The sequence below is a fragment of the Macaca fascicularis genome, chromosome 14 (assembly GCF_037993035.2).
Source record: "Macaca fascicularis isolate 582-1 chromosome 14, T2T-MFA8v1.1".
Lineage (NCBI taxonomy): Eukaryota > Metazoa > Chordata > Mammalia > Primates > Cercopithecidae > Macaca > Macaca fascicularis.
This window is the reverse complement of record NC_088388.1, coordinates 58,189,385-58,216,849: the sequence shown is the minus strand read 5'-3', so window position 1 is coordinate 58,216,849 and position 27,465 is coordinate 58,189,385. Positions and strand designations below refer to the sequence as shown.

The following is a 27,465-nucleotide window of genomic DNA, read 5'->3' as shown; positions in this document are numbered from 1 at the left end:
GATGTGACCCCACTTGGAGTTTTTTGGGAATTGCCCCTACACTTGACAGTTCTGACCCCCATGGGTATGCAGACGCCAACTCACAGGCCAGGCCATGGCCTCTGACTACCTAGCAGGTCCCCCACAGAGCCACACTTCATGGGCTGTCTGCTTTGTACTTGAGTTTATTTCACAAAACCATGGAGAAAGATACTGAAATGGAGCTCTTTCCAGCCTCCAAGCAAGGAGGCCCCAGCAGCCAGTCTCCAGCCCCTTAAGCCCTTCTTGTTAGGCCCCCACCCAAAAGAGAGGAGAACCAGTGTCTGCGTGAGGGTACCTGGCAAGGCACTTTTGAAAACATCCCAGTTTAACGTGGTGAAACTGAACTTACTCTGAAACAGATGAAAAGGGACATGCAAATTTCCTGAGCACATGGAGGTGTTAGTAGGTGAAAATCATGTCCTGGGTATAACCCAGCTTCTCCAGGTTAGGGTGAGCTGCCGTCTGGATCAGGGGTGGTGGGCCACACACCAGGATGAGCGTGGACTTCCCTGGAGGAGGAAGGTGCTCCTTGATCATGTCGGCAGTAACAAAGCCTGAGCTGTACTTCCAGCCTGAAATGAAGCAGACGCAGGAGAAAGCTGTGGGATGCCAGGTGGAGTTCCTGATCCCAGGCCGCCTATATACCCACCCTCAACCAGGGAGGAGGTGACAAGCTGCTCTACAAAGGCTTAGAAGTCTGTACTACGGCTCCCTGCAAAAAGCCTCAGAACTAGTAAACAGCCCTCTGCAGCAGTCGCCCCAGGTCCCAGGCTCACTGCGGGGACCCTGAAGCCCTGCTGCTGTCAGCTGTCAGCATTAATGAGGAAGGAGAACACAATGAGGTATACTGAGGTGTGTGAATCAATACGGCCGGCTGGAGTTGTCCGGCAGGGTGTGGCCTGGTGTTAGTGGAACTGCTCAGAATTGCTCAGACGGGTAGTGGCCTCTGCCAACCACGAAGCTGTATGACAAGCAGGTACAGCTGGGCGCAGTGTGAGATGTGCGCCTGTGGGGTGCTCTGTGCACAGTGGTTGCTGGGATGCTGCCTGGGCTGCAGCAGCTGTCTGGGGGCTCAGCATGTGAAGATTGCTGTCCAGGCGAGGTGGGTGGTGAGGGGTGTGGTGGCCGTAAGCAGAGGCGTGAGTGGTGAAGGGGTCAGTGCCCATATTAGATGTGTATGTGATGGTGTGTGGAGTGGGTGGGTGTTCAGAGTGGACAGGGGCAGTGTCCCTTTTGATGTTCAGTGCAGTGTGTGGGGTGCTGCTGATGTATTAGACACCTGCTCTTGATTGCCCTTAAAAGCAGGCCATCCCAAATCCTCTCTCCCTCAATTTCTCACATTTCCCACCTGGAGCCAGAGCCCAAGGCTTCACCCCCACATCTGTTCCTATAAAACAAAAACAAAACAAACAGAGACCAGTCCTCAAAGTGGTCAAGGGCTGATGCTGACCCATGGTGGGTGAGGGCACTGGATATCGTACCAATAGGAGGCCTGTCCAGGGTGTACCACAGGTCAAACTGGTCTGGGTGAGTCCTGGCAATTTCTTCAAGCTCTTTTCTGACCAATATATCCTCCTCTGTCTAGAAAAGAAGCAACACTAGAAAAGCCCCTCCAGGGCCATCCTGTTGTTCCCTGGACTGACTACACTGGTCAGCATACTCTTGGCCAAAGCTGCTGCCGCTCCAGCTGGAATGCTTGCTGCCAACTTTCAGGGCAAACAGGAGTTCTGCTGCTGCTCGTGAAGATCAAAACCGTTTGTCTTGTGGATGAAGTTGGTGGTAGGATGTAGGTTCCCATGGAGCTGTAGTGACTGCCTCCAGCTAGAAGGACCTTTGCCAAGCACTGGCCAGGATGGCTTCACGCAGAGCTCCAGCCCTGCCTCCTACATCTACACTGAGCTCTAGCACAGCAAACCTAACTGGAACAAGCTCAGTGCAGGCCCAGGATCTTCTGGAAGAAATGTAATGGGCTCAGAAAGTCCTGTGATAGAACAGTACTGGATATGTGAAGGAGAGGAAAACAGTCTGGAGCCTCATTTGGGGGAAAGGGAACCAAAGCCAAAAATAACCTGTCACAGGCTCAAACGTACTGCACAGAAGACCTGCACAGAACCTTCATGATTCTCATCCCAGTCATTCCACTTCTGGGATTCTGTTTTAGAAAATAATCTAAAAGTAATCAAGCGTAGGCACAATTATTCATCACCATATTATTTATAACTGAAAACAGCCTGAATATAGAAGTTAGATTATAGTGCAACTTGATAAAAACTATGATGAAAATATTTATAAAGCAGTTTAAAGAGAAGAAAATGCCTGTGTGGTAATGCTGAGTGAAAAAAATGCATATATAAATTATAAATATATCGCATATATAGAAAAAAGATTTAAAAATAAGTAAGTATTTATATTCTGTATTTTCTGAAGTGTCCACTGAGGACATCTGTGATTTTGCACTTAGCAAAAATGTAGCAATACATATTAAGGAAAAAAGGAATGCTTAGTGCTTAGGGTTGGCTGAGGAGACACAAAAGAGTTAAATACATGCAAAAAGCAGGCCTAGACTCAGCTTCCCTGCCAGCAGCCCTGTTGATCCCACTAAGCCCTCCCACAGTCACAGGCACCCAAGCAGCATGAGCTCAGTCAATGGAGGAGAAATGAAAACAAGAGCCCAGCTCAGCAAACATTCCATCCTACCACTGCAAGCTCAGCAGGAACTGACCTGGTTGGCAAAGATGAGGGACATCCTGGTGCTGTCACTGGGGTCCTTGGTGATGTGGCGAATGAGCTGCAACATGGGTGTGATGCCTGGAACATAGTGAGTGGGCAGCCAGCTTTCTCCCTGTCTCTGAAGCCCACAGTCCCTGACCTGCAGCAAGCTTACCTGCCCCCAGCCCCAGTTATCCTTTTCTCACTTCTGTCCCCAAAACTCAAAAGTGGGAAACAGCCCTTCATTTTGGTTTTCCTTTCTAATGCAACAGTAAGTCAGAAGGTCTTTCTCATTTTCATATGGCAAGATGGAAAGAACACTCTAAGTTCTTCCGTGTCCTCATTCATCAAACAATTAATGACGGGTAAATGTGATAGCTTTAAGAGTGCCTATTACAGTGCCTGGCACATTGTATGTCTCCTTCAAAGATTGTTCTCTTCCTTCAGGCAGTCATTTTCAAGGGATGGGGAGAGTCAGACTTGAACTGGATCCAGGCGCTCCTGGGACAGCATGGGTGGGCCTGCCCAGCTTGGCCCTCAGCCTGACCTGAGAGGTCCCCGCAAGGCTCCTGAGCAACCACCATGTTGGTTAGGGGAAGCAGGGCACACAGGGTCAGTTTCAAGACCTGTCACTGATTCATCATTCCCACCTTCTACAGCTGGGGGCGACGCGAAATCGCTCATGTTGTCCCTTCGAGGATCAAATGACTCCCAAGTCAGAATGGTCTCAGGGCTCATTCTCCGGATGGAGCCCCTAGAAGCCTCTTACCTGTGCCCCCAGCAATCATTCCCAGGTGATGGGCCAGTTTTTTTTTAGGCTCACTCGTCTGGTCTGGTCTGATTCCAAGATTCCCTGGAAACACAGGGAATGCTTATGACCTCTGCAGTTCTTGCCTAAGAGACTGCAAAAGATCACTGACATTCTTTAGGACTCCCAGGAGGCAGCTCCAACTAAAGGACTGTCTGCACCATTTTAAGCTGGTGAAGCAGGCCAGGGCAGTCTCCTCAGCGAGTTCTGGCGCCCCAGTGCACAAAGTGGGAATAGAGCCTGAGCCTGCTCAGGGAATCGCTGGACCTTTGGTTCTGAGGAAAAAGAGGGGCAAGCTGAAGTTAACACAGAGACTCAAAGAGCATTCTCACTCACGGAGGTGAACCAGTGAGTAAATAATGGCTATGTGAGTAAGCAAAGGAGCATGGACTCCTCCATCCATTTTTCAGTATTAGCAGGCACCATTTATGTATCAGGCATTGTGCTGGAGACATTGATACAATGACGAGGAAACACCAAATCATTCCCCTACCTTAAAAAAGCTTACAACCTCATGAAGTGGGTGTGTGAATGTATAACAAGTGTGGTCATTATGCATTGTGTGTGAATGAATGAAGACTAAGGACAACCCCATGTGACTCAAATCTGAGGCGTGTACGAGAACAATGGAACCATTGAAGGAATCTTCCTCCCGGCTGGGAGCCCAGTATGAACCCCTCCAGTACCTGGCCCATGGTAAAACAAGCGTCCCTTTGGCCCTCGAAAAAAGATGGTGTCCCCGATTTTCATGTTCTCCAAATACTGAGTCATCTTCCCCCCTTCAGGATACTGGGGGTGTACATTTTTGAAGTAGATCTGAAAAGCAAGGCAGCACTGCTTTCACATTCCCAGACACAATGCCACAGCCACACACAACCAGAAAATGCATTTACTGCTGGAAGCTTTGCAGAGAAAATGTTCTGCTCTCTTAATTGCTGTACGCAGTCCCTGAAGATGAAGCTGCCTCAAGGTTAACTGTAGCTTCACTGCTGGAAAGCCCTGTCTAGGGCATATGTCCCCTCAGAGAAAAAGCACTGCCCCTCCACCCCACCACCCTCAATAGGCTTGAAAGCACGAGGCAGCCAGATATGGTGAGCACTATTTACCTTTATAATTAAGTCCACAAAGCCTCTGTCATCATCACTGGAGACAGGCGTGTAAGCCCTGACCACCAATTCATTATCAATTTTCGCCAAGAGCTGGACATAGTTACCTATAGAAAAGGCATCAAGCACTGAGTCAAAGCATACTTAGCTTAAATAAGGCCCAGGGATAACGGACTGAGCTTCAGTGAAGGGAGCAAATACTGGGGCAGAATGTTAAGGGGGGCGGGAAGGAGAGATCAGGGAAGGAGCCCCAATATGGGATGCCTGGATCCTAGGCCTGCTCTGCCTTGCTGTGCTACCCTAGGCAAGTCACTTCACCTCTCTGGGTTTTGGTGTCTTCATCTGTAAAATAGGGATGCTATGTCTGCCCACCTGTGATCATAGTATAACTGCTTTTTGGAGCAGGAAAAGATCATTAAAGTTGGAGGGTGAGTATTAAAAATTACAGAAAGGGGTCAGACATGGTAGCTCACCCCTGTAATCTCAGCCCAGAGGCGGGTGGATTGCTTGAGCTCAGGAGTTTGAGACCAGCCTGGGCAACATGGCGAAACCCCGTCTCTACAAAAAAATACAAAAAATTAGCCAGGTGTGGTGGTGCACACCTGTAGTCTCAGCTACTTGGGAGGCTGAGGTGGGAGCATCACCTGAGCCCAGGAGGTCGAGGCTGCAGTGAGCTGAGACTGTGCCACTGCATTCCAGCCTGGACGACAGAATGAGACCCTGTCTCAAAAAAAAAAAAAAAAAAAATACAGAAAGGAGTATTTGTCTATTCAAGAAAAATAGTGGCCTTCACAGACTAATTTCTTCCTAAACTGGATGTATCACTGGGGTCTGTGAATAAATTACAACTACTCCATCTGTATCCTGGTATTAGGCACAGAGCAGGCCTGGGTTAATAGATACTATAGGGTCCTAGGATTTGGGTACCCATGGAGCAAATGAAGCAACAATATCATGTCTTCCTGGCCTATGGCCCTGTGAGGAGTAGCAGTGAAGTTTTAAACCATGTAACTCTGCACTTCCTGGGTAGAATTCAATAAACCAAGTATGGCCGGAGACCTATGGATCATGACTACATCCCACTGTCAGATGATACACTGGGCAGCTACAACCTGTTGGATCCAAAATGTGAGACTCAAATTACTAAGGCAATTAGTGGCAGGGACAGGAGTGCAATCAAGAGATAAAGTTTTGTAACCCTAACCCTAACCCTAAACCTTGACTAATTTCCTGTATGTAGTCAGTTTCTACTCCCTCAGTTTCTACTCGCTCAGAAACTGAGTGGACTACATACAGGAAATTAGTCAAGAGACAAGGAAGATGGAACAGAAATATGGATAGAAACCAAGACCTAAGGTGCAGGGAGGAGGAGGTGGCAGGAGGGGAAAAAAGGAGGCAGAGTAGGCACTAGAGGGGCTGGTCCCTGAAGCTGATTCAAGGGGATGAGCCAAGTCTTTGAGGTGCCAACACTCTGGGCTCAGAACAGGCTCAATGACTCTGGTCATGGTCCCTCTGAGCACCAGGGATATGCAGGAATAAGTGCCTGAGACATCTAGCTTCCTTCTGAGAACCTGAAACTGGAAACCTGGAAAGGCTCTTTCATATGCAGCCACCTAGGCCCGGCCCGATGCTGTCCCCAGGGCAAATGGGGCTCCCTGGCTGGTCCTTCAGGCCCCATCTCTAACTGGCTTCACTTCCACTGACCTGGGACAAAGCAGCGAACTCTGAGGCTTCATATTAGACTCTCTCAGAAGCCTCTACATTACCTTGTCCCACTAACTTTGCACGGCCTAGGCCAAGGCTGAGGAGATAGTGGGTCAAGGCAGTTTCTAAGAAATTCTGTATCTCAAAGTTTTTCATTCTTTTAGGCTTCCTGCCAACAGGACCGGCCTGACAGGCCAAGCAGAGAGCTGGGAGACCGCACGCACAACACTGAGCTCTCGTGCATAGAGAGGGAGTGAAGGAGCAGCAAGGAGGCTCAGGGGCCCAGCCAGCTGGCTAGAGTATAATCTCACCCCCTGATGGAGTTGAGGTCAAAGTTTTGTCCTGTTTGCATATAAGACAAATAGGCCATGGAGTAGGATCCACCAGGCAGGCAAGCAGCACTAGCAGATTATACAAAGCTTCTCTGAATCCCTGATTCTAGCAGTTTTCTACTGCACTAAGACTGACTCAGCTATCTGATGGTGTTACAGATTAGAAATGGGATAAGTCAACTCTAGGACTCCTAGGGCTGGCCCCTCCTTATGTGGGTCTGAGGCCCCTGCAGAGAATCTAAGTGACCGTGGGGGCAGGGCACACCTAACTCATTCCTGCCTGCCCGCACATTCTGGGCCTTTCCCCTGACCATTGGTTCCTCCCATCCCTCCCAGGTGCACAATACTTTGCAGTTTCTGAATTTTCATATCCATCAGTCACTCTACTTTCACAACAACCCAAGTGAGGTAGACAGGCAGGCCTGGGAAATCTCATTTCAAAGACTGGGGCTCAGAGAGATTGAAGGACTTCCCTAAAGTTCCCCAGCAAGGAGCCTTCCGTGAGATCTTAGGCCTTTTGGCTCTAGGTTCAGTTCTTTTCAATGCTCACTGAGGTACCATTCTTGTGTCAGCCCAATTGGAATAATGAAGAAAATAAATTTTCTGTCCCACATGCATCCACCTATCTTCCTGAGCACACAGGCTCAGGAGGAGCATGAGGGCATCTTCCACACCTCAGGACGTGGGAAACCTGTGTTTCTGTTCGGAGAGGAGGGCTTAGCCCCCAGAGGCCCTAGTCCTGGTGATGACCCAAGCCCAGCTCACCTACAGGAAGTCCTAAGACATGGTCAGGCGAAGGCAGTTCAAAGCGGAACCTCCGGGTGTTGTGGCTGATTTTCTAACAAAACAAAACATAGGCAGGTTCTGTCAGCTTTCTAGAAAGCCTTGTTGGGCAGGTGAGATGCCTGGGAAAGGAGATCCGTTTGGCACTATTCCAGCACAGGCACACAGGGCGGCAGGGAGTGAACTGGAGGCCATGAGATGACTGTCTGGCTGCCCTGCCATCCCAGCCATCATCCACTTACTGCCTTACACCCGCAGGGCTGACCCATTACCTCTTTCTCAATCAAAGGCAGCGGGTACTTGGCTTCAGGGTCTTGTAAGGTGATAGGCTCTCTCTTCCTGGAGTTCATGCTCTTCAGGACCAACACGAGCACAGTGACCCCAATGACGGTGATGGTCAGGAGCAGGGACGGGTCCTGGTAGACACAATGTAAGCAGAGCACCTCAGGTCTTGCCCGCCCTGGACAGGGCAGCTCTCAGGCGCAGTACACCCTCCCCTCACCAAAGGCACAGAAGCTGAGCTCTGCCTGAAGGAAATAGGCAAAGAGAGCGGTAGTGACACAGAAGGCGGCTGGGACAGCCTGTGGCGGACCAGAAGGTAGGGAGGGGTCAGCTGCAGGTCACACAGGAAGGATGTTTCAGGCCCCTGGACCGGGCCGCACACATGGCCTGGGGTGCTCAGATCACTAGGCCCCTCCTGGCTACAGCCAAAGGTTCACACACTGGAAGTCCCTTCCTCGAGGTGAAGGTGGAGGACATTACCCCTAACACACAATCCGGAATAAGGGGCCCAGTCCCTAAAGACAGAACTAGGGTGCGTAGCTTTAAGAGGTGCCCCGTGACTTAGAGCCTGGGGACTCCCCAACACTCTCCTGGACAGGGCGAAGGGGGCCCGGGCACTCAACTGCCAGAGACTCGGCCAGCCTCCCCGCATCTGTCCCTACCCCACAAGGCCGGCCTGCTCCTCTCCCAACGCAAGCCTGACAGGGAAAGTTCCCTCTCCTCCCGCCCGGGCGCTGGAGTCTCAGCCCTCACCACGCCTTCCGGAATCCGAGCCGGCCCGCCCCGCTCCCAGCCCTTCGCGGTCCCGCCCACGACCGCTCCCCCGCCTCCGGCTCCGGCTCCCAGCCGCCCGGTCTGACGTTCCCGGCTCTAGCCGGCCTCCGGCCTCTTTCCTTCCGGCCGTCCCGACAGAGATATTTCTTAAATACTCCATAAATACACCCCGCCGCGGAACCCACCCGGAGTGAGACGCCCAACATGTCGTCGAACTGGGGTTGGCCGGGGGCCGGTGCGCGGCTCCCCCCGCGGGCCCGCAGACTCGTGGCGCCGCCCTGCAGCTCCGCCTGGCCGACGGGGAACCGGCCGAGACGCTGACATGCGCGCCCAGGAGGACAGAGGCTCGGGCGGACCCCGCAGGCTGGGACCTTGGCTGCTGGCCCGCTCCCCGAGAAGGGCCGTGGTCGGGGGGCTCTCACTCGCGAGCCGCTGGCTCTGGGTCAGCCCTGCCCCCAGGGCAGCGCTCGATCCTGAGGCTGGCGGGGCGCTGAGCCCGGGCGTCCTCGCTCCTGCGCTGCCTCTCTGCATCCTGGCCCCTTCCGAGCTGCCACACTGAGCACCCTTCAGCTTACTTAAACGCGGCAAGGCTGGAGAAGGCCGTCTGGGGGACTGGGCGGAGGGGGATGCTGGTGAAGGAGGAATTCAGGCAGCTGCAAAGAACGCGTGAATATATTCATTTAATATGCCTCTTGGGCACCTACTCTGGGCCTGGTCCGGGGTGGGTGTTTTCCGGGTGGGGCCGAAGCAGGGGCGTCGCCGAGTTGAAGACTCATGTATTCATGTGTTCATTCATTCGCTGGTTGGAGAGGGAGAACGAGGGCCCCGCGCCGATCGGAGGGGAGCAGAACAATAGGCACAGTTAGAGGGTCTTCACGGTGCATTTTGGAGCCTTCGCTGCCCGCTCACCCTTGATTACAGGCAAAGGCAAATTCTTGCCTCAGGACCTGTGTGAAACAGAGACGCCCAGAAGCAGATCCCCGCCTGTTTGACTCCGCTAGGGCTGCTGTAACAAAGTGCCACAGACTGAGCGGCTTAAACAACAAAAATTTATTGTCTCACAGGTCTGGGGGCTGGAAGTCCAAAATCAAGGTGTGGGCAGAGTAGGTTCCTTCTGTGGGCTGGGAGGAAAGGATCGTTCCATGCCTCTCCTAGGTTTGTAGGAGAGGGGCTAGGAGAAGGGGCATCTTCCTGTATCTCCACATCTTCATCCCTCTATGTGTGTCCCCTGTGTCCAAATTTCCCCTTTTATGAGGACACCAGTCATATTCAATTAGGGTCCATCCTAATGACCTTGTTTTAACTTGATTACTTATGTAAAGGCTCTATCTTCAAATAAGGTCACATCCTTAGGTACTGGGGGTTAGTGCTTCAACATAAGAATGGGGTGAAAACAATAACCCGTAACACTTCACCAACCCTTATCTCCAAAACACACACCACCACAGGCTCAAAAATTCTTGCTGTGTGAATGAATAAACAAACTTAATTTTCTCTCTTTGACTTAATCAAATGCCTTTACTTTTGATTTACCCGTAGGTGCTTGGATATTATTGTCAGATATTTTAATTTTTGACAATGCGATAGGTGTAAAATGATGTCTCAGGAACCCAATTTGCATTACCTAATAACTGCTAATAAGGTTGAACATCTTTAATATATTTATTTCCCATGGAGCTTCCTTTTCAGAAAAAAGAAATGCCTGCTCATGATTTTTGCTCATTTTTCTGTTGCGTTGTCTTTTTCTTACTGATTTTTAGGAGTCTTTTATATATATTTTAGATATCCCTTCTTTGCCAGTTACATGAGTTATAAATGTTTTCTTGTAATTTGTAACTTCTTCCTTTTTTCTTTATTTTCTGTCCCACTTTTTTTGTGGTGTAGTCTGACGAATAGAAATTTGAATTGCAGTGTAACCAAATGTACCAATCTTCAATTTTTTTGCCTTTATAGTTAGTGATTTTTGTGACTTGTCTATTTCTACCCAAGCCCTTAAAGATATTGTGTATTTTCCCCAATAAGATTTAAAGATTTTCCTTTCACATTTAAGTTTTTCAACCACTTGGAATTGATTTCTGGGTAGGATGTGAGGCAGGGATACAATTTCATTTTTCCATGTGGCTAATGTGTTTTTTTCAGTAATATTTATTGAATTGCTCACACCTGGCCACTGACCTGCAACTGATCTGCTACCCCTGTGCTATGTCAGTTTTCATAAGTGTGTGAGTGTAGCTCTGGCCTCCCATTTCTCTTACATTATTTAGTTGCCTAACCATGTCACAATACCACACTGTTTCAGTTACAGTAGTTTATAACAAGTGTTTATGTCTTTCATTCTTATACATTCTTTGGATCTCGGGTCAGATATCACTCCCTTGGAGATGCTTCTGTGATCCCCCAACTTAAGTACATGTACCTATTAATGTTTTAACATAATTTAACTTGTAATGTTTGTAACTTAATTTGTCTGTCAAATTAAGTTTAACTTAAAGCTGCCTCCTTACATATTTTAGGTTCACCCTAAAAGTTTCTTCGTACATAGTGAACTGTAACCGACTATTGTACCAATCATGGAGTTTCAGCCCATTATAGGCAGCCAACTGTTCAGACTGTGTTCAAATAAGGCAAATGGTAAGCTGTAACCAATCCCGCTGTTTCTGTACTTCACTTACATTTTCTGTACATCACTTTCCTGTTTCTGTCCATAAGTATTATGCAACCATGTGGCAGCCCCAGAGTTGCTCTGAACTTATTCTGGTTCTTAGGGTTGCCTGATTCATAACTTGTTTTTTGCTCAGTGAAACTCTGTTAAATTTAATTTTTCTTTTACTTTAACTATTCTATTCATAGCCTTTTTCTTTTTTCAGAGACAAAGTCTCACTCTGTTGCCCAGGCTGGAGCACAATGGCATGATCATAGATCACTACAACCTTGAACTCCCCAGCTCAAGCTAGCCTCCAGCCTCAGCCTCTGAGTAGCAAGGACTGTTGCCATATACCTGGGTGATTTTTGTATTTTTTGTAGAGGTAAGGGTCCCGCTTTGTTGTCCAGGGTGGAGAGCAATGGCTATTCACAAGCATGGTCATTGCACAGTATAGCCTGGAACTCCTAGCCTCAAGGGATCTTTCCTCCTTGGCCTCCCAAAGTCCTGAGATTTTAGGTGTGAGCCACCACACCCGGTCCTATTCATAGCTTTTACTTGAGTTTGTAATTGTACATTTGAATAGTGCATTATTAAATGACTGACTTTCACAATAGTCTGGAAGTTCCTTTATGGCAGACACCTTGTTTTCCCAGGGTTTAGCACACTGACTGTCACAAAGGCAACATTCAATGAATATTTAGTGAACAAATGAATGAATTCATCTCTGCCCTACAGCATTTAGAACACATGATAGATGCTCCATATATACTTCTTCACCTAGGAGAGGAACAATCCTTTCCATCGTACTCTGTTCCCTTCCTTGCTTAATTTGTCTCCGTAAGACATAGCACCAGATCATATACTTTTTTACCTATACAACATATTTTACTTATTTGTTACATAGATTGTAAGTGTATTAGTCCATTCTCATGCTGCCATAAGGACATACCCGAGACTGGCTAATTTACAAAGGAAAAAGGTTTCCATTGACTCACAGTTCAGCCTGGCTGGGGCGGCCTCAGGAAACTTACAATCATGGCAAAAGGGGAAGCAAACACATCCTTCTTCACATGGCAGCAGGAAGGAGAAGTGCTGAGCAAAAGGGGAAAAGCCTCTTATAAAACCATCAGATCTTGTAAGAACTCACTCACTATCACGAGAACAGCCTAAGGGTAATTGCCCCCATGATTCCTGATTCAACCATCTCCCACTGGGTCCCTCCCACAATACATGGAGATTATGGGAACTACGAGTTGAGATTTGGATGAGGACACAGCCAAACCACATCAGTAAGCTTCATGAGGATGGGAGTTACTTTGTCTATTTTAGCTACTGCTATATCCCTAGAACAGTGTCTGGCAATTGGTAGATGCTCAATAGTTATTGCATGTGTGAATGAATGAACAAACATTGTTTTCTCCCTTTGACTCTGTCAAAAACCTTTACTTTTGGCTTTGAAATCCAGAGGCACCTCACCTTTTCCTGTGGTTTTCTTAGTAGTTTGTTTCTACCCTTCATTCTTCCTTCTCATTTTCTCTGCCTGTTCCCTCTTGTTAGTAGAGAGGCAGATAGCAAGCACATTCTCTTTATTCATTCTTGGAGCAGGATAAAAGGCGTTTATATGGGCTCCCGGTAATCTTGAAAGGGCAGTGATCCCCCTCTCTTCTCCTAACTCCTAAACACTGTAAATGTGTCCCTCACATGCTCATGTGCTGCCTGGATTTTGGCTCATTTTCTACTAATTCCCTGAAATAAATCATAAGCACAAGTCTCATGTCTCTAAATCCCCGGGTTTATAATAGGGCCTGGCAAGGGTAGGCTCTCAGCATGCATTTGCTAAGGAAAAGAAAAACAAAACAAGATGAATCTCTGTTGTCACTGTTTGAACATCTGTGAGACTCCACCCCCAAAGATTCAGCTCTTCCTGTGCAGGAGCGAGGCCTCCTTCATTACTGAGTATCCTCTGGGGGAACTGATGTCCTGCCCAAGTCATTGGTCAGTGAGTGATTGCCATATGGAAAAGTGCTCCCCATCACTAATCATCAGAGGTAGGCAAATAAAAACCACAATGAGATACCATCTTGCACCAATCAGAATGGCTATTACTAAAAAGTCAAAAAATAACAGATGTTGGTGAGGCTGTGGAGAAAAAAGAACACTTATACACTGTTGGTGGGAATGTAAATTAGCTCAGCCACTGTGGAAAGCAGTTTGGAGATTTCTCAAAGAACTGAAAACAGAAGTACAATTTGACTCAGCAATCCCATTACTGGATATATCCCCAAAGGCAAATAAACCATTCTACCAAAAAGACACATGCACTTACATGTTCATCAAAGCACTGTTCAGAATAGCAAAGACATGGAATCAACTTAGGTGCCCATCAATGGTGGATTGGAAAAAGAAAATGTGGTACAGATACACCACGGAATACTACATAGTCATAAAAAAAACCAAAATCATGTTCTTTGCAGCAATGTGGGTGCAGCTGGAGGCCATTATCCTAAGTGAATTACCACAGAAACAGAAAACTTAATACCGCATGTTCTCACTTCTAAGTGGGAGCTAAGCATTGAGTACACATGGACATAAAGATGGGAGCAGTAGCCACTGGGGACTACTAGAACGGGGAGGAAGGGAGGGAGGCATGGGCTGAAAAATTACCTATTGGCTAATATTCTCATTACCTAGGTCACACGATCATTTGTATCCCAAACCTCAGCATTGTGCAGTAATATGCACGTAGCAAACCTGTGCATGCACCCTCTGAATCTAAAATAAAAGGTAAAAATTTCTTTAAATGAATGTTTGCTCACAAAACGGTTTCCAGGCAGCTGTGAACTTTTCATTAGGTGTTTACTCTTGAAAATAATTTATTTCCATTTTACTCTCTATATAAATGACCATTTCTTAGGTCCTAGCTGTTAAACCTAAATTGGAGCAGACTGAATAATGGCACCCCAGATATGCCCACAACCTATGAATGCTACCCTTTCTGACAAAAGGGACTTTGTAGCTGTGCATGATATTGTAAAATATATATTTGATCTTCCTCCCAGTTTCCTGGCATATGACAACCAAAATCCTTGGAATCTCCCAAGTGATATGGATCTTTTTATATGATAATGAGTTAACTGATTGTTAGGGGCTCCTGAATAGCCTCCTGATGGGTGCTGGTTGCCAAGGAAACCAACCTCATGTTTAGAGGGTGATATGGTTTGGCTCTGTATCCCCACCCAAATCTCATCATCTTGAATTATAATCCCCATGTGTAGAGGGAAAGAGGGAGGTAGGTGATTGGATTAAGGGGCAGTTTCCCCATACTGTTCTCATAATAGTGAGTGAGTTCTCACCAGATCTGATGGTTTCATAGGTGTTTGGAAGTTCTTCCCTCATTCTCTCTCTCCTGCTGCCTTGTGAAGAAGATGCTTGCTTCCCCTTCACCCTCTGACATGATTGTAAGTTTCCTGAGGCCTCCCCAGCCATGCAAAACTGTGAGTCAATTAAACCTCTTTCCTTTATAAATTATCCAGTCTCAGGGATGTTCTTTATAGCAATATGAAAATGGACTAATACAGAAGGTTGGATGGAACCTTCAGCCTCCCACCCTCCAACCTCCAGGGAGGGGAAAGGGACTGAAAGATGAATCGCTCACCCGTGGTCAATAATTTAACCAATTATGCCTACATAACAAAGTTTCCATAAATACCTCAAAGGGCTGAGTTCAGGGAGGTTCTGGATAGCTGAACATGTGGAAGTCCCTAGAGCACAGTGTGCCAGGAGAAGGCATGGGAGCTCCATGACCCTGCCCATATGCCTTGCCCTGTGCATCTTTTCCATCTGGCTGTTCAACTGTATTCTTTGGAATATCCTTTATTATAAAATGATCAACATAACTAGCTTGATTCCCTGAGTTCTATGAGCAACTCCAGCAAATTAATCTAATTTGAGTAGGGAGTCATGGGAACCCCACTTCATAGGCAATCAGTCAGAAATTCTGGAAGCCCAGCCTTGAGACTGGCATCTGGGGTGGGTGGCAGTCTTAGGGACTGAACCCTCAATGTGTGGTCTCTTAGGCTACTTCCAAGTAGACGATGTCAGAAATGAATTGAATTAGAGGACTCTCAGCCAGTGTCTACTGGAGAATGGCTCACGTGGTGTATGGGGAAAAATTTCCACAAATCTAGGGTCACAGAAGTGTTGATCATTGAGAGAAAGAACAGGACAAACACTTTTTTTTTCTGACTCTCAAACTGTGATTAATTTAAAGATCTTGAGACAGAGAGGCTCTCCTGAATTATCCGGGTGGGCCTGATGTGATCACAAGGGTCTTTATAAGAGAGACACAGGAGAAGAGAGTCAGAGGAGAAGGCAGTGCCATAACAGAAGCAGCAATTGATTGGCGTAATGAACTTTGAAGATGGGGGAAGGGGCCACATGCCAAGGGATACAGGCAACCACTAGAGGCTGAAAGGCAAAGAAATGGATTTTCCCCTCAGAGACTCTGGAAGGAATCAGCCCTGTTGATGCATTGACTTTAGCCCTGTGAAACTATTTCATACTTCTTGCTTCCAGAACTGTAATAGACCAGATTTGTGTTGCTTTAAGCCACCAAATTTGTAGTAATTTGTTGCAGTAGCAATAGGAAACTAATACAATAAATGAATGATTGCTTTTGTCTCATAGGGCTTATTTATTTATACTTGAATTTACTGTATTAAAAAATCTCCTAAGGCTTGGATCAGAAGTCCCCCAAGGGAGGAGCCCCCTGTTCTGATGTTCTGTTTGCTTTGATTGTGGGCCTCTTTTCCAATGTGCCCCCTGCTACCCAGTCACATCTTCGGCTCATTGTCTTTGCCAGAGCTTGTAAGCAGCCCACCCACTCCATCTCTTCCTCTTCACCCTGGCGCTGGCCCATCCTTTGTGCATTTTGCTAAAATGTCATCCTGAACAAAGAGGCTCAGCGGACTAGTACAGTTGACTGGGCTGAGCTTCATGAGGGACCACTGATGGAGCACCCAGCCCACTCAGACACTCAATGCTGACCAATGCAGAATATTTCTTAAATCAGAGTTTCATTAGCTTCCCTTTTCAAGGATTTTAACATGCCAAGCATGTTAATGCTACCTGTTCAGAATTCTCTAAGGAGCACTATAGACAGGCATAAAGCAATGGCAATATTTTGCTTTCTGGAATATCTTCAACCATTACTTATGCAACATAAATGTGCCCATGGAAAACCTTGTGCACTCCTGGCAGTGTGGGGCTAACGTGGGCATGATAGGGTAAGACTGCATACAAGCAAGAGTCTTGAGAATCTGGAGTGGTCAGAATTTGCTAGAAATGGTGTGGTTGTGAAGAGTCAACAGAACCACTTTCAGGGTCCTATTCCTGTAGAACCTTCCACACCTAGCTATGTGTACAGAGCTGTGCTAATGATGCTAGTCAATTACTTCACCAATATTTACAGCAGTTGTTTCAACTCTTTATAAACAGCATCTATTGTGGCAGGGGCTGTTTTAGAGCCTCTAGAATGAATTGCTTGTGAGTTCACAGCTTGGAGACAACCAGGAGTAAGTGAGGTAGCTTCCAGTGGAGAATTTCCCCTGCATGAGCAAGCCTGGGCCTGGGAGCTTCAGATTTGTAATAGGAGAAAAGCTGGCTTCCATGACGGGGAGAAGGGGAAAATGTCAAAAAAAAAAAAAAAAAAAAAAAGATAAATGAAGGGACGCATTCCAGACTCCTACTTAAACATGACCAGGACTTTGGTTTTTCACAAATTTGCCCCAGCCTCTGCTTCCTTTTCTTTTATGGGGACAAAAGCAGGAGCTTTTCAGAGAAGAGTTTTGTTTGTGATGACAATTTCTGTTTTAAAAAGCAAAACAAGTGAAAATAGAACAAATTGGGCTAAAGTCTCCATTCTGGGCGTTCTAAAGCCTTCGTTTTCATAGAGCTGTATAGTTTATAAAGCATAACAATGAAACATCTTTCTGAAATTGTTATAATCTTTTTACAAACAATTTAGTTTGGAGAAAAAAAAATCTCAGAAAGATTCTCTGCCTTCTCAAAGATCACATCGCTCGACAGTAGCGAAGCTGGGACGTAAGCCCATGTTCCTAAATCCAGCCTAGTGTTCTTCCCCCACACCACAGCAACCTGTGGGCCAGCATATGCATAAATAACATTTTTATTTTAATGTTATGCAAATTTAAATTTCTGATTTCAAATTGAAAGAAGCTCCCCATTTTCAGCTGGTAAAGCTGAGGCCCGGAGATGTTAAGTGATGCTTTTGGAGGAAGGGCTATGACTGGGTCATTGGTATTGAGGTGTCAGCTTTGCACAGCCTGCAGTTTGATTAAGAGCCAGTGGAAGGAAATTGAGAAAGTACAGAGATGTAGAAAACATACATTTTTCCTCTGCATTTCCTCCAGTTACTGTTCCCATCTGACTACATGCTCCTTTTGTGTCCTAGCACTCTTTTCCTCTCAGTGCTCAAGAACATTGCCCCAGCAGTTCTTTTCTCTTTGCCCCTTATGATCAGTTCCTTCTCTCCATTTGATAATTCTTATTAATAGACATATGTGCTGTAATTTCTGCCATGTTTTAAATGACAAAATATCTTCTCTTTACTTCCTTATCCCCATCCAGGTGCTAACACACTTCCACGTTCCTAGTTATGACAAGATTCCTTGAAAGAATTGTCTACACTTGTGATCTCTATTTTTTTCCCATCACATTCTCTCTAGAGTCTACTCCAAAAAAGCTTTTACTCTCACCACTCCTTTGAAACCACCCATGTTGCAATCACCAATATCCTCACATTGCTAAATTTAATGTAATGGTCAATTCTCAGTCAATTCTCCTCATTTCCAACCCCTGGAAATGTTGGAGTGTCCCAGGGCTCAAATCACAGACAGCTCCTTTGGTGATCTTGTCCTGCATCCTGGGTTTAAATATCAACAATATGCTCATAGTTTTGAAGTTTTCGTATCCAGGATGGGTCAGTCCTCTGAACTCCACATTCATATATCCAACTGCCCACTTGGTATATCCTTTTCAATGAACAGGCGAATCAAACTTGGCATGATCAAATACTAACTCCTGGTCTCTATCGCCCCCCACCCGCCCCGACCCTGAATTCTGATACCTTGGTCTATGTCATACTTCCAGTTGATCAGGCCAAAAGCCCCAGGGTCACTTTTGATGTCTCTCTTTCACACCTCACATCCAATATATCAGGGGATCCTGTTGGTTTGTTCTTGAAAATATGTCCAGAATCTGACTTACCACTTCCACCGTTAGCATTCAGATCTCAGTATCTTACGTTGATTATTGCAATAGTCTCCTAACTGATCTCTCTGCTTCCTCCCTTTCCCTCTCCTGCAGTCTAATTTCAATACAATAGAAACAGTGATCTTGTTAAAATGATTTTAGGTCCCGTTACTCCATTTGATGTCATCCCATTCCACTTAGAGTAAAAGCCAATAATTTTATCTTAGCCCATAACATCCTACACAAGCTGCCCTCCCACCTACCTTCTCTGATATCCCCATGCTCATGACTCTCCAGACATAACTGACCTCCTGGCTGGCTTTCATATATATCAGGCATGCTCTTACCTCAGGTCTTTCGCACTTGCCTTTCATTTCTTGTGCCTGGAATTCTCTAACCCCTATTATCTGCATAGCCTTTGCCTTCAACTCCTTCAGGCCTTTTCTCAACGTGTGTCACTGGGCAGGCAGTGCCTCTAATACTAGTTAACGTGTGTTTTTTCTCAAATGTCTCTTTATCAGCTCTTCTCTGACCATATTTTTTTTTACAATTGCAATACCCTGCCCACCTGCATTCACTATCCCCTATTCCTGATTTATTTTTCTCAGTATCATTTATTGCCATCTGGCATTCTTATATATGTATATTTATATATATAAAATATTTTAAAAAATATATATTACTTCTTTGCTTATTATCTGCTTCCCCATCCCCACTAAACTGTTGTCTGTTTTTCTCACTGCAGAATCCTTTGTCAGCAGACCTGTTCTATACCTGGATGCCTGGATGAGATGCCCTTGAGGATAATGCCTGACCTTTCTTGACCATCAAAACACTTTGTCAGCAGAAGTTAGGAGAAGTGGAGGTATGGATCTCATGCTACATATATTCTATTTACTGGAAAGAAATAGCCCTTCTCACACATTCACATACCGGACTTCGTGTTTGCATAGCCTCTTGTTGAGTCGGGAACTCATTTCTTGTGAGCCTCGTCCCTGTGAGCATCTTGACATGGTTGAGTTTCTGGGCCAACATTGCTGAGGACCTGGACCCTGAAGAGCACCTTGGGACACTGTGCCTGGGAAGCCAGCTGCCTGCCCTCAAATATATATACACATATATGTGTGTGTGTGTGTGTGTGTGTGTGTGTGTATATGTATATATATAAAAAATGGTTCTTAAATGCAGTTTTGGTCAGGTATATTAGAGCACATTTCTTTTTCATCTTGTCCCTAGCTTCTTAAGTGTAACTACAAATTAGCCCCAACAAATGAGGTGTATGGTCTGTTTATAAGACATATTTGATTCTCTTGTGTGATGGGTAGTCTCGGTTTTAGTCTAAGCAGATTTCAGACATATCCAGTGATGTATGAACTGGTGGGATGGAATCAGCAAAAGTCTATTTGTATAGTGCTGAGGAGCTTCCTGAGGAGGAACTTAGGTTGAGGGAACAGTGATCCAGGCACAGAGAGTCTGGGGAGACAATGAAATCTTAGCATCTTAAGGGGGAAATTCTGAGAACATCGTGGTGTCTGTCTCTTGTGTTTGTCTTCCTCTTGCATTTGTCTCCCTCTCTTGAGCTTGCCAGACTTATCTCAAGGAAAGCCAGACTGAGGTCTTTAAGTCAAAACTGAAAAAATAGTTTCATTAAAGTCTGCTTTAAACACTGGGACTCAAGAAATTCTCATGGAGGAGAAACATTCTTTCTCACTTTACAAGAAACATGAGAGTCTTGACACTGCTGGGTTTCCAGTGACTTGGTAGAGGAGCTGGTAGGAGAGTGGGGGCACACAGAGAAGTCAGGTGGCAGGGTCCCCCAGGAGGGCTGGAGGCTGAGCAGGGACATGCTGTTCCTGGTAGACACAGAGTGGAGGGAGAAGAACCACACCACCCTATGAGAGCATACTTGTACCCAGCTACGTGAGATACCCCTTGAGGGCTACAGGACATTGGAAGGGCATTTTGTAAGAGCTGAGACCCTTCATGACAGGTTGGCACAGGAATAAGTGGGACTTGGGTGTTATTAAGGCAATTCTGTTTCTACCCAAATATGCCCACCTGAGAGGTAGCATAGCACTGCGCCAAACTCTGGTAGAAGGTTGCTGAGGTATGAAGTCCTGCTCCACCAGTTTACAAATGATCTGGCTGGGGACTATTACTGAACATTTCCAGGTCTTGGTTTCTCCATCTTTAAAATGGGTATGATGATGACGATGATTCTTTCTTCTTAGGGTCATACGATGATTTTATTAGTTAATTCATATGAAACATTTAGAATGAAGCCTAGCATATAATGAATTATATATTAATGCTATTATTAATTTTACGTAAGTTTTGATTTAAAAATGAGTTGTAGAGTACCCATAACAGTAATTATCACTTAATGTATGTTAGTTGCCATTCTTTCATGATGAACAAGCAAGTACTACATACTTTAAATTAAAAATGACAGACATTTGTTGTTTAATAGATTTTTAAAATTATTAAAAACAACAGAGAAAAAGAAGCACCATCATTCTCACAAATGAATTTGTCTATACTGAGCCTGATCCCAATCTATAAAGTATCTGCAGGAAGAAAGGAAATCAAAATCCTGAAACTATGAAAGAAGGACCCTTTCCCTTACTTCATATCAGAGAGTGGAACATTTCCAAAAATTCACAGAAAGCTTTTTTTAGAACAGACCATTCAATTCTGAGAAGAAGGTTCTTAACATTGTCTATAGTGTGTCCCTGAGCATCCTGAAGATTTTAAATAAGTTGTCACAGCAGCTCCACCCAGAGGCTGTTTCATCAAACCACAAAGTGACACTCCCAGCCCCCAAGTGTCCTGTGGAGAGCAGAAAGATGGCGGCTGGAGCGCTCACCCAGCGGGAATCGTTGCCCGCATCTGCTACGCTGTTTAGAATTTCTGGAGAGAAACACAGCATACTCCTGGCATGCTTCTGATGCAAAGGTGGGGATTTTAAGCTGCTGTAGCTTGTTAGACTTCTTTCTACCTTAAAGGCAAGGAATCTCTGTTAAGGTCATAAAGATCCCCCCTCCGCCCCCGAAAAAAAAAGAATATATTTTCAGGGGATATATTTTAGAGCATTTTATTCATACAGATGAAAAGAAAGGTGATTCCACCATGTGGCCTAAAAGGTATGTGATATTTCTGTGCAAATTGTCAAAAAATATGATGTTACCCAAAACATTATTTGTAAGAAGCGATGGCTGTGGGAAGAATAATAATAATAAAGCCTAAGACATAATTTTGAGAAAATTGAAGGCTAAGGCTGAGAAATAAATTGTTACTGGGATTATGCTAGTGTATCGGAACTGCCTCTGTGACCCTATGACTCCTGAAACCTGAGAGCTTCAGGCAACAGAGGCCAGAGACTCAGAACAACACTTGGGGACCTTTCTTTATGAAAGTGAAATCTACTTCCAGGGAGCCTCTTTCTCACCTCCTATTCACTCTCCATCTTTAGCAATCAGACCGTGGACTTCCGACTCACTGAGGTTACCTAAAACATCCCAATGGCCAAATCCAAAGGCCTCTTTTCCCACTGTTATATTACTAGATTCTGTCCAGCATTTTTCATTATTGATGCCTCTCTCCCCTGTCTTTGCTTGGGCTGCTATAACAAATATACCATTGACTTGTTGGTTTAAACAAGAAATTTATTTCGCAAAGTTCTGGAGACTGCCAAGTCCAAGATCAAGGTATTGGCAGATCCAGTGTCTGGTGAGGGCCCCCTTCCTGGTTTGAAGATGTCTGTCTTCTTGTTTTATCCTCACATGGGGGAGAGCAGAAAGAGAGGAAGCACGCTCTCGTGCATCTCTTCTTATAAAAGAACTAATCCCATCCATGAGGGCTCCACCCTCAGAACCTAATTATCTCCCTAAGGACCCACTCCAAATATCATCACATTGGAGATCAAGCTTCAACACATGAATTTGGTAGGGGTACAAACATTCAGTCCACAGCAAAACCTAATCTCTTTCCACACAGCTGCCATGTCTGTCCTGGTTCTCCTCCTCCCCTTATGCCAGGCTCCTTTCAGCCTCTTTCTTTGGTTCTTCTGTCTTCCCTTTTCTCTTTTTCCTCTAAAAATAGGTTCTTTTGGGTTGCAACTCTCACCTTTATCTGCTACTTCCCAGACCACCCCATCCCAGGCTTGATTCTTAATTCCTGGACATCTGCAGCTGGATATTCCACAGGTAAATTGACAGGCACACACTAAATTCATCTTCAACCTCTCACACCCTCCTCAAATGTGCTACTGCTATGATAGTTCTCTTTTTTGGTCTTTGGAAATACTGTGCTTTGCAATGACTTTGCTGAATGTACCCCCGGTGGCCAAGAGAAGGAATCACTGCAGCCACACTTCACAAAAATTTTTCTACCCGGGGCTTCCATGCATTATGAGGTCATTGTCATAGAAGCCAGAACAAAAAGAGTCCAACTGCTTTTATCCCTTCTCGGGAAAAGGAATTTTCATTCTCCACTCTCTCTATTATTCTGTGTCCTATGTGTCAGAAAATTTATAAAAATAAAAATAAAAAATGGCTTGACTTTTCTCCTGATAAAGTATCAAAATGGCAAACTATAAAAGTTTCCCCACCTCATCTTCTGCCTGCTCTCCTCACAACTGTGTTTTCCACATGGAACAAGATGTCACTCATATATGCCAATGGATGTCATGGACAAACAAGGAACACGGAAAGCTCAGAACTTCTCGATGCTCATTGGCACTAGAACATAGTGATATACTTGCTATTTTTCAGAGGTGGGATCTTGTGGATGAGACCACAATTTGGCACAGAAAGTAGTCATTGCCCCTAAATTATTCACTTGAGATGGAAACTTGTATTCTGGTGACTGGAAATATTCCAGTGTTGCTTTGAGCAAAAGGGACAATGACCACATACCATGAAGCTCCATGTGATGGCTTTTTTGATATGTCAGCTTGGCTAGGTGACAACCCACAGTTATTAAATCAGACACTAATCTAATTGTTGCTGTAATGAAATTTTGCAGAAGTAAGTAAAGTTCCTAATCATTTGACTCTAGGTAAAGAAGATCATCTTGAATAATCTGGGTGAACCTGACTTGATTAGTTTGAAGGCCCTAAAAGCAGGGCTTAGGCTTCCCCAAAAGAGAGAAGAAATTCTGCCTGTGAAGAACAGCTTCAGCCCATGCTGTGGAATTCCAGTGTTTCTATGATTTTCCCTTTCTGACCGCCTGGCCTGTAGATTTACCTGCTTAGTCAGCCCCCAGAATTGCATAAGCCAATTCTGGTGTATCAGTTTGTTAGGGCTGCCATGACAAAGTATCACAAACTAGGTGGCTTAGAACAACAGAAATTTATTGTCTCATAATTCTGGAGGCTAGAAGTCCAAGATCAAGGTGTCAGCAGGGTTGACTCTGTCTGAGGGCTCTGATGAGGAGTCTGCTCCAAGCCTCTCCTCTAGCTTCTGGTGGTTTACTGGCAGTTACTGGTGCCCCTTGGCCTGTAGATGATGTATTGCCCCAACCTCTGCCTTCATCATTACACAATCTTCTCCCTGTGTGTGTTTGTCTCTCTGCTTCCAATTTTCTCCTTTTAATAAGGACACTAGTCATATTGGATTAGGGCCCAGGCTAATAACCTCATTTTAACTGATTAACTCTGTAACAACCCTGTCTCTAAATAAGGTCACATTCTGGGGTACTGGAGGTTAGGACTCCAGTATATTTTAGAGGAAGATGTAATTAAATCTATATCACCTGCTTCTTCAGTTGAACCCTGGATTATACTCTGTGTGTATCACTTGGTACCCAAAACAGCTTACCAGAAACATTGGTTTGTCCATTTGGCACATCTCATGTCTCCAGAAACATTGATTCATCCTCTGATACGGAGATGTTTAAATCTGGGTATATTGGGTATAAGTATGATACAATTACTCAGCTCCCACAAAGATGGCCAGGGTTGAAGATTTATCAGAAAATGATTTATGACGCTATTGTTAGAATTCTGGGGCACCTCAGTCAGCTAGACTCTGTAGGTATTTCAAATGAAGAGTGGGGCATTTTAACTTTAACTTGGCTTTGCCATCTGCAGCTGCTTAATACTGACAAGAATGAACAACTTGGAAAGCAGGTAACTGACTTTGTGGGGTTTGGAAAGAAGAATCATGGGTGTGAGAATGTGTAAGGAAGCTGGTTAGGTAGTTCAGATGTCCAGAGTCTGGAACTGGTGAAGATACTTCATATTTCTATGTCTCTGTTATGTATTACACACTTGCTTGTGGCCAAGTGTATCTTATTTGATTTAATCCTCACTGCATTCTTATTAGGGATGCATTGTTTTCCCTTAGTAGGGTTGAAATAAATGAGTCTTAGATGTCTCTTTCTTAAGATTACACATCTAGTAATGATCGGCCAGGATTCAGACATACAGTCACTCGTTCTTTGTGAACTCCATATATGTGAATTCACCTACTCACTAAAAATTATTTACAGCTCCAGAAGTGATACTTATGTTGTTCTCAGGATCATTCATAGGCTTGTGAAGAGTGACGAAAAATACACGTTGTTAGACACACATGTTTCCAGATGAGGTAAAACAAGGCAATGTTTTGCCTTTTTGCTTCAGCCCTCATCCTATAAACAAGTGTCCTTTTCATGGTCTATTTAGTAGCACTTTTTTTTTTCAAGTCTGTTCTTTTTATTGGTGACCTCGATGTTTAAAATGGCCCCAAGCATAGTGCTGAAGTGCCATCTAGTGTTCCTAAGTGCAAAAGTCTGTGATGTGCCTCACATAGAAAACACACGTGTTAGATCTAAGCTTTGTTCAGACATGAGTCACAGTGCTGTTGGTCATGAATATAATGGCCATGAATTCATTGTAATGAACCAACAATATATATTCAATAAGATATCTTTAAACAGAAACACACATAAAACAAGTTTATGTACTGATCAGCTGATGAAAATGTACCTTGCAGGCACCTAACCCTGTACATTTCCTAGGAGCGATGGCTGAGTATTCTCTTGTTCAGTGTCCATGGTGACTTGATAGGATGTAATTATTGAAGATAGTGAGAACTGACTGTCTCCGTGTTGGGTTCTAAAGACTGCCCTCTAATTCATATCACAAAGATTAGAACTGGGAACCAAAGAGCTGGTGACTCTATCTTCTTACCTGCTTTAGGAATGAAGGAGACTGTAGCCTGAAAGCCCCTGAAGGTCCCATTTTCATCCGATTGGAAGCTGATGAGCATGATGCTGGAGGGGCTCAGCACAGGGGTGGGGACATCATAGCCACACACCCGAGCTTGTTGAAGGCCAGCCCAGGCAAGACATTGTCCAGCACCCAGCAGATATCCATGGCATTGGAGAGAAGAAAAAAGAAAATTGTCCTTCAGGTAATTGTTGAGAAATACGCTTTTCACAATTCATTTTCAAAATGAAGGCAGCTCACTCCTTAAACAGGTAATTAACACCAAGACATTTCAATTTGGTTTTCTCTCCCAAACACTCCCATACTCAATGATGTTAAGGGAACTGGTTCTAGCCTCAGGACTTGTTTCAATGGAACTTCCCCCTTCTGACTCCTAGTTTCCTCATGGGCCTTTCACATTTCTGTTTCAGTGGTTCTTTGATTCTCCCTCTTTCTATTCCTGCCCCCATAATGAAGAACACAAAGGAGTGATGGTGAGACCACAGGGAGGGGTGGAGGTGGTGCAGGAAGATGAAGGAAGATTGTTCCGTCTCCTTTTCGTTCCCATCTCAAGACTGGGTCCAAACGCAAACCAGAGCGAGCTGAGGCTCAGGGGCCACAAACCTAACCTATTTCCTTCTTCCTTTCTACATCACTGTGCACTGTCACATAGTCGGAAGTGCAGTCTCCACTTTCTTCTATTTCCAGACTCTGAAATGAAAGCTGAGAAGACGCGAAGTTACATGCAAAGTAAACAATCTGAATGAATTACTTGACTTTGATTCAGCAGAGAAATTTGAATTGCTCAACTTGTTCTAGAGTAAGACCTTAGATGAGAAAGTTAATGGGGTATTCAGGAGTGGGTCAGATTACCAACAAAAGGATTCTATATCACAGGCTCTCTAACTTTTTGAAATAGCTACCAGATATGGCCTGAATCAAAGGGCAGGAAACGGTGCAAATATTTTAGCTTCCTAGCGACTCTAAGAGATTAAAAGAGCTACCGCATGGGGATTTTTTTTCCTGGAAGCAACTAGACACTCAACTCAACTAATTGCATATACACAAAACTGCTTCTCTGGACATCTTAGTGTTGTTCACCTGGTTCCTGATGTTTCATCTTGAACCCCTAGTTCTCCTGAATCAAGACTAAAATTTGTTGTGCCCCTTGGAGACCATGTCTTTCTACCCAGCAGGATATATCTGGCTATTCTTCTCACCTACTCTGTCCTGTTGCCACTAAATTTCCATGCCTCACAGCAAAATTCTGATAAGGCACAGATATGAGTGAGTCTAATTGCTGATATAAAACAAAGTATCATCTGAGCTACTGAAAGCATTTGCATAAGTGGGCTCAGAGTCAAATGTAGCAATCCTCATGAATATGCATGAAAAAGGAAATCCTTGTATGAGTTAGAGAGAGTTGATTTTGGATACTAAGCTTAAATGTAAACCTCAGCAAAATTCTCAAGTAGATTATTAGGCTATAATGAGTAATGACCTAGAAAACAAAGGTGATCACCTGGAATCAACCTAGGTTTACCAAGAATAAATAATGACAAACTTTTTCTCATAGTTTCTGTAATTGTGATGCTTATTGGTAGCATAATATTTCATTTATCTCTATCCTTGACACCTGCATTTTTTGCTATCTTAAAAACTTGGCAGTGAATATCTTTATGCATTTACTTTTTTTCTTCTCTTGTATAATTCCCTGCATGGGACACTTGTTTTGTGTCAGGAAAAGGGAGAACTATCTAGACAGAAGGAACAGTGTGAAGGAGAAACAAAGAAACAATAAAGAGTGATCTTGGAGCAGTTTAGTGAGCACTAGCCAA

The 27,465-nt window shown here is 44.8% G+C and overlaps 1 protein-coding gene and 1 long non-coding RNA gene across 8 annotated transcripts; one reads left to right on the top strand and one right to left on the bottom strand.

The window, feature by feature from the left end:
* Nucleotides 1-148: 148 nt before the first annotated feature.
* Nucleotides 149-9,053, bottom strand: CYB5R2 (cytochrome b5 reductase 2). Of its 7 annotated transcripts, none has more exons than XM_005578745.5 (9): nucleotides 8,705-9,053; nucleotides 7,736-7,879; nucleotides 7,446-7,518; nucleotides 4,645-4,751; nucleotides 4,225-4,354; nucleotides 3,500-3,583; nucleotides 2,744-2,829; nucleotides 1,503-1,602; nucleotides 149-593 (listed from the first exon to the last, which is right to left on the bottom strand). In XM_005578745.5, exons 1-9 carry the CDS (start codon nucleotides 8,723-8,725, stop codon nucleotides 421-423), a joined length of 918 nt encoding a protein of 305 aa, XP_005578802.1. In that variant the 5' UTR covers nucleotides 8,726-9,053; the 3' UTR covers nucleotides 149-420. The 7 variants fall into 7 exon arrangements, with proteins under 7 accessions (XP_005578802.1, XP_065384703.1, XP_065384702.1 ...); XM_065528631.2 differs by having other exon boundaries at nucleotides 1,503-1,598; XM_065528630.2 differs by lacking the exon at nucleotides 8,705-9,053 and adding an exon at nucleotides 8,369-8,489.
* LOC107127326 (uncharacterized) lies at nucleotides 8,816-27,465 on the top strand. The gene is made up of 4 exons (XR_012423426.1): nucleotides 8,816-9,185; nucleotides 11,033-11,150; nucleotides 19,181-19,300; nucleotides 25,619-27,465. It is a non-coding gene; the product is annotated as an uncharacterized lncRNA (long non-coding RNA).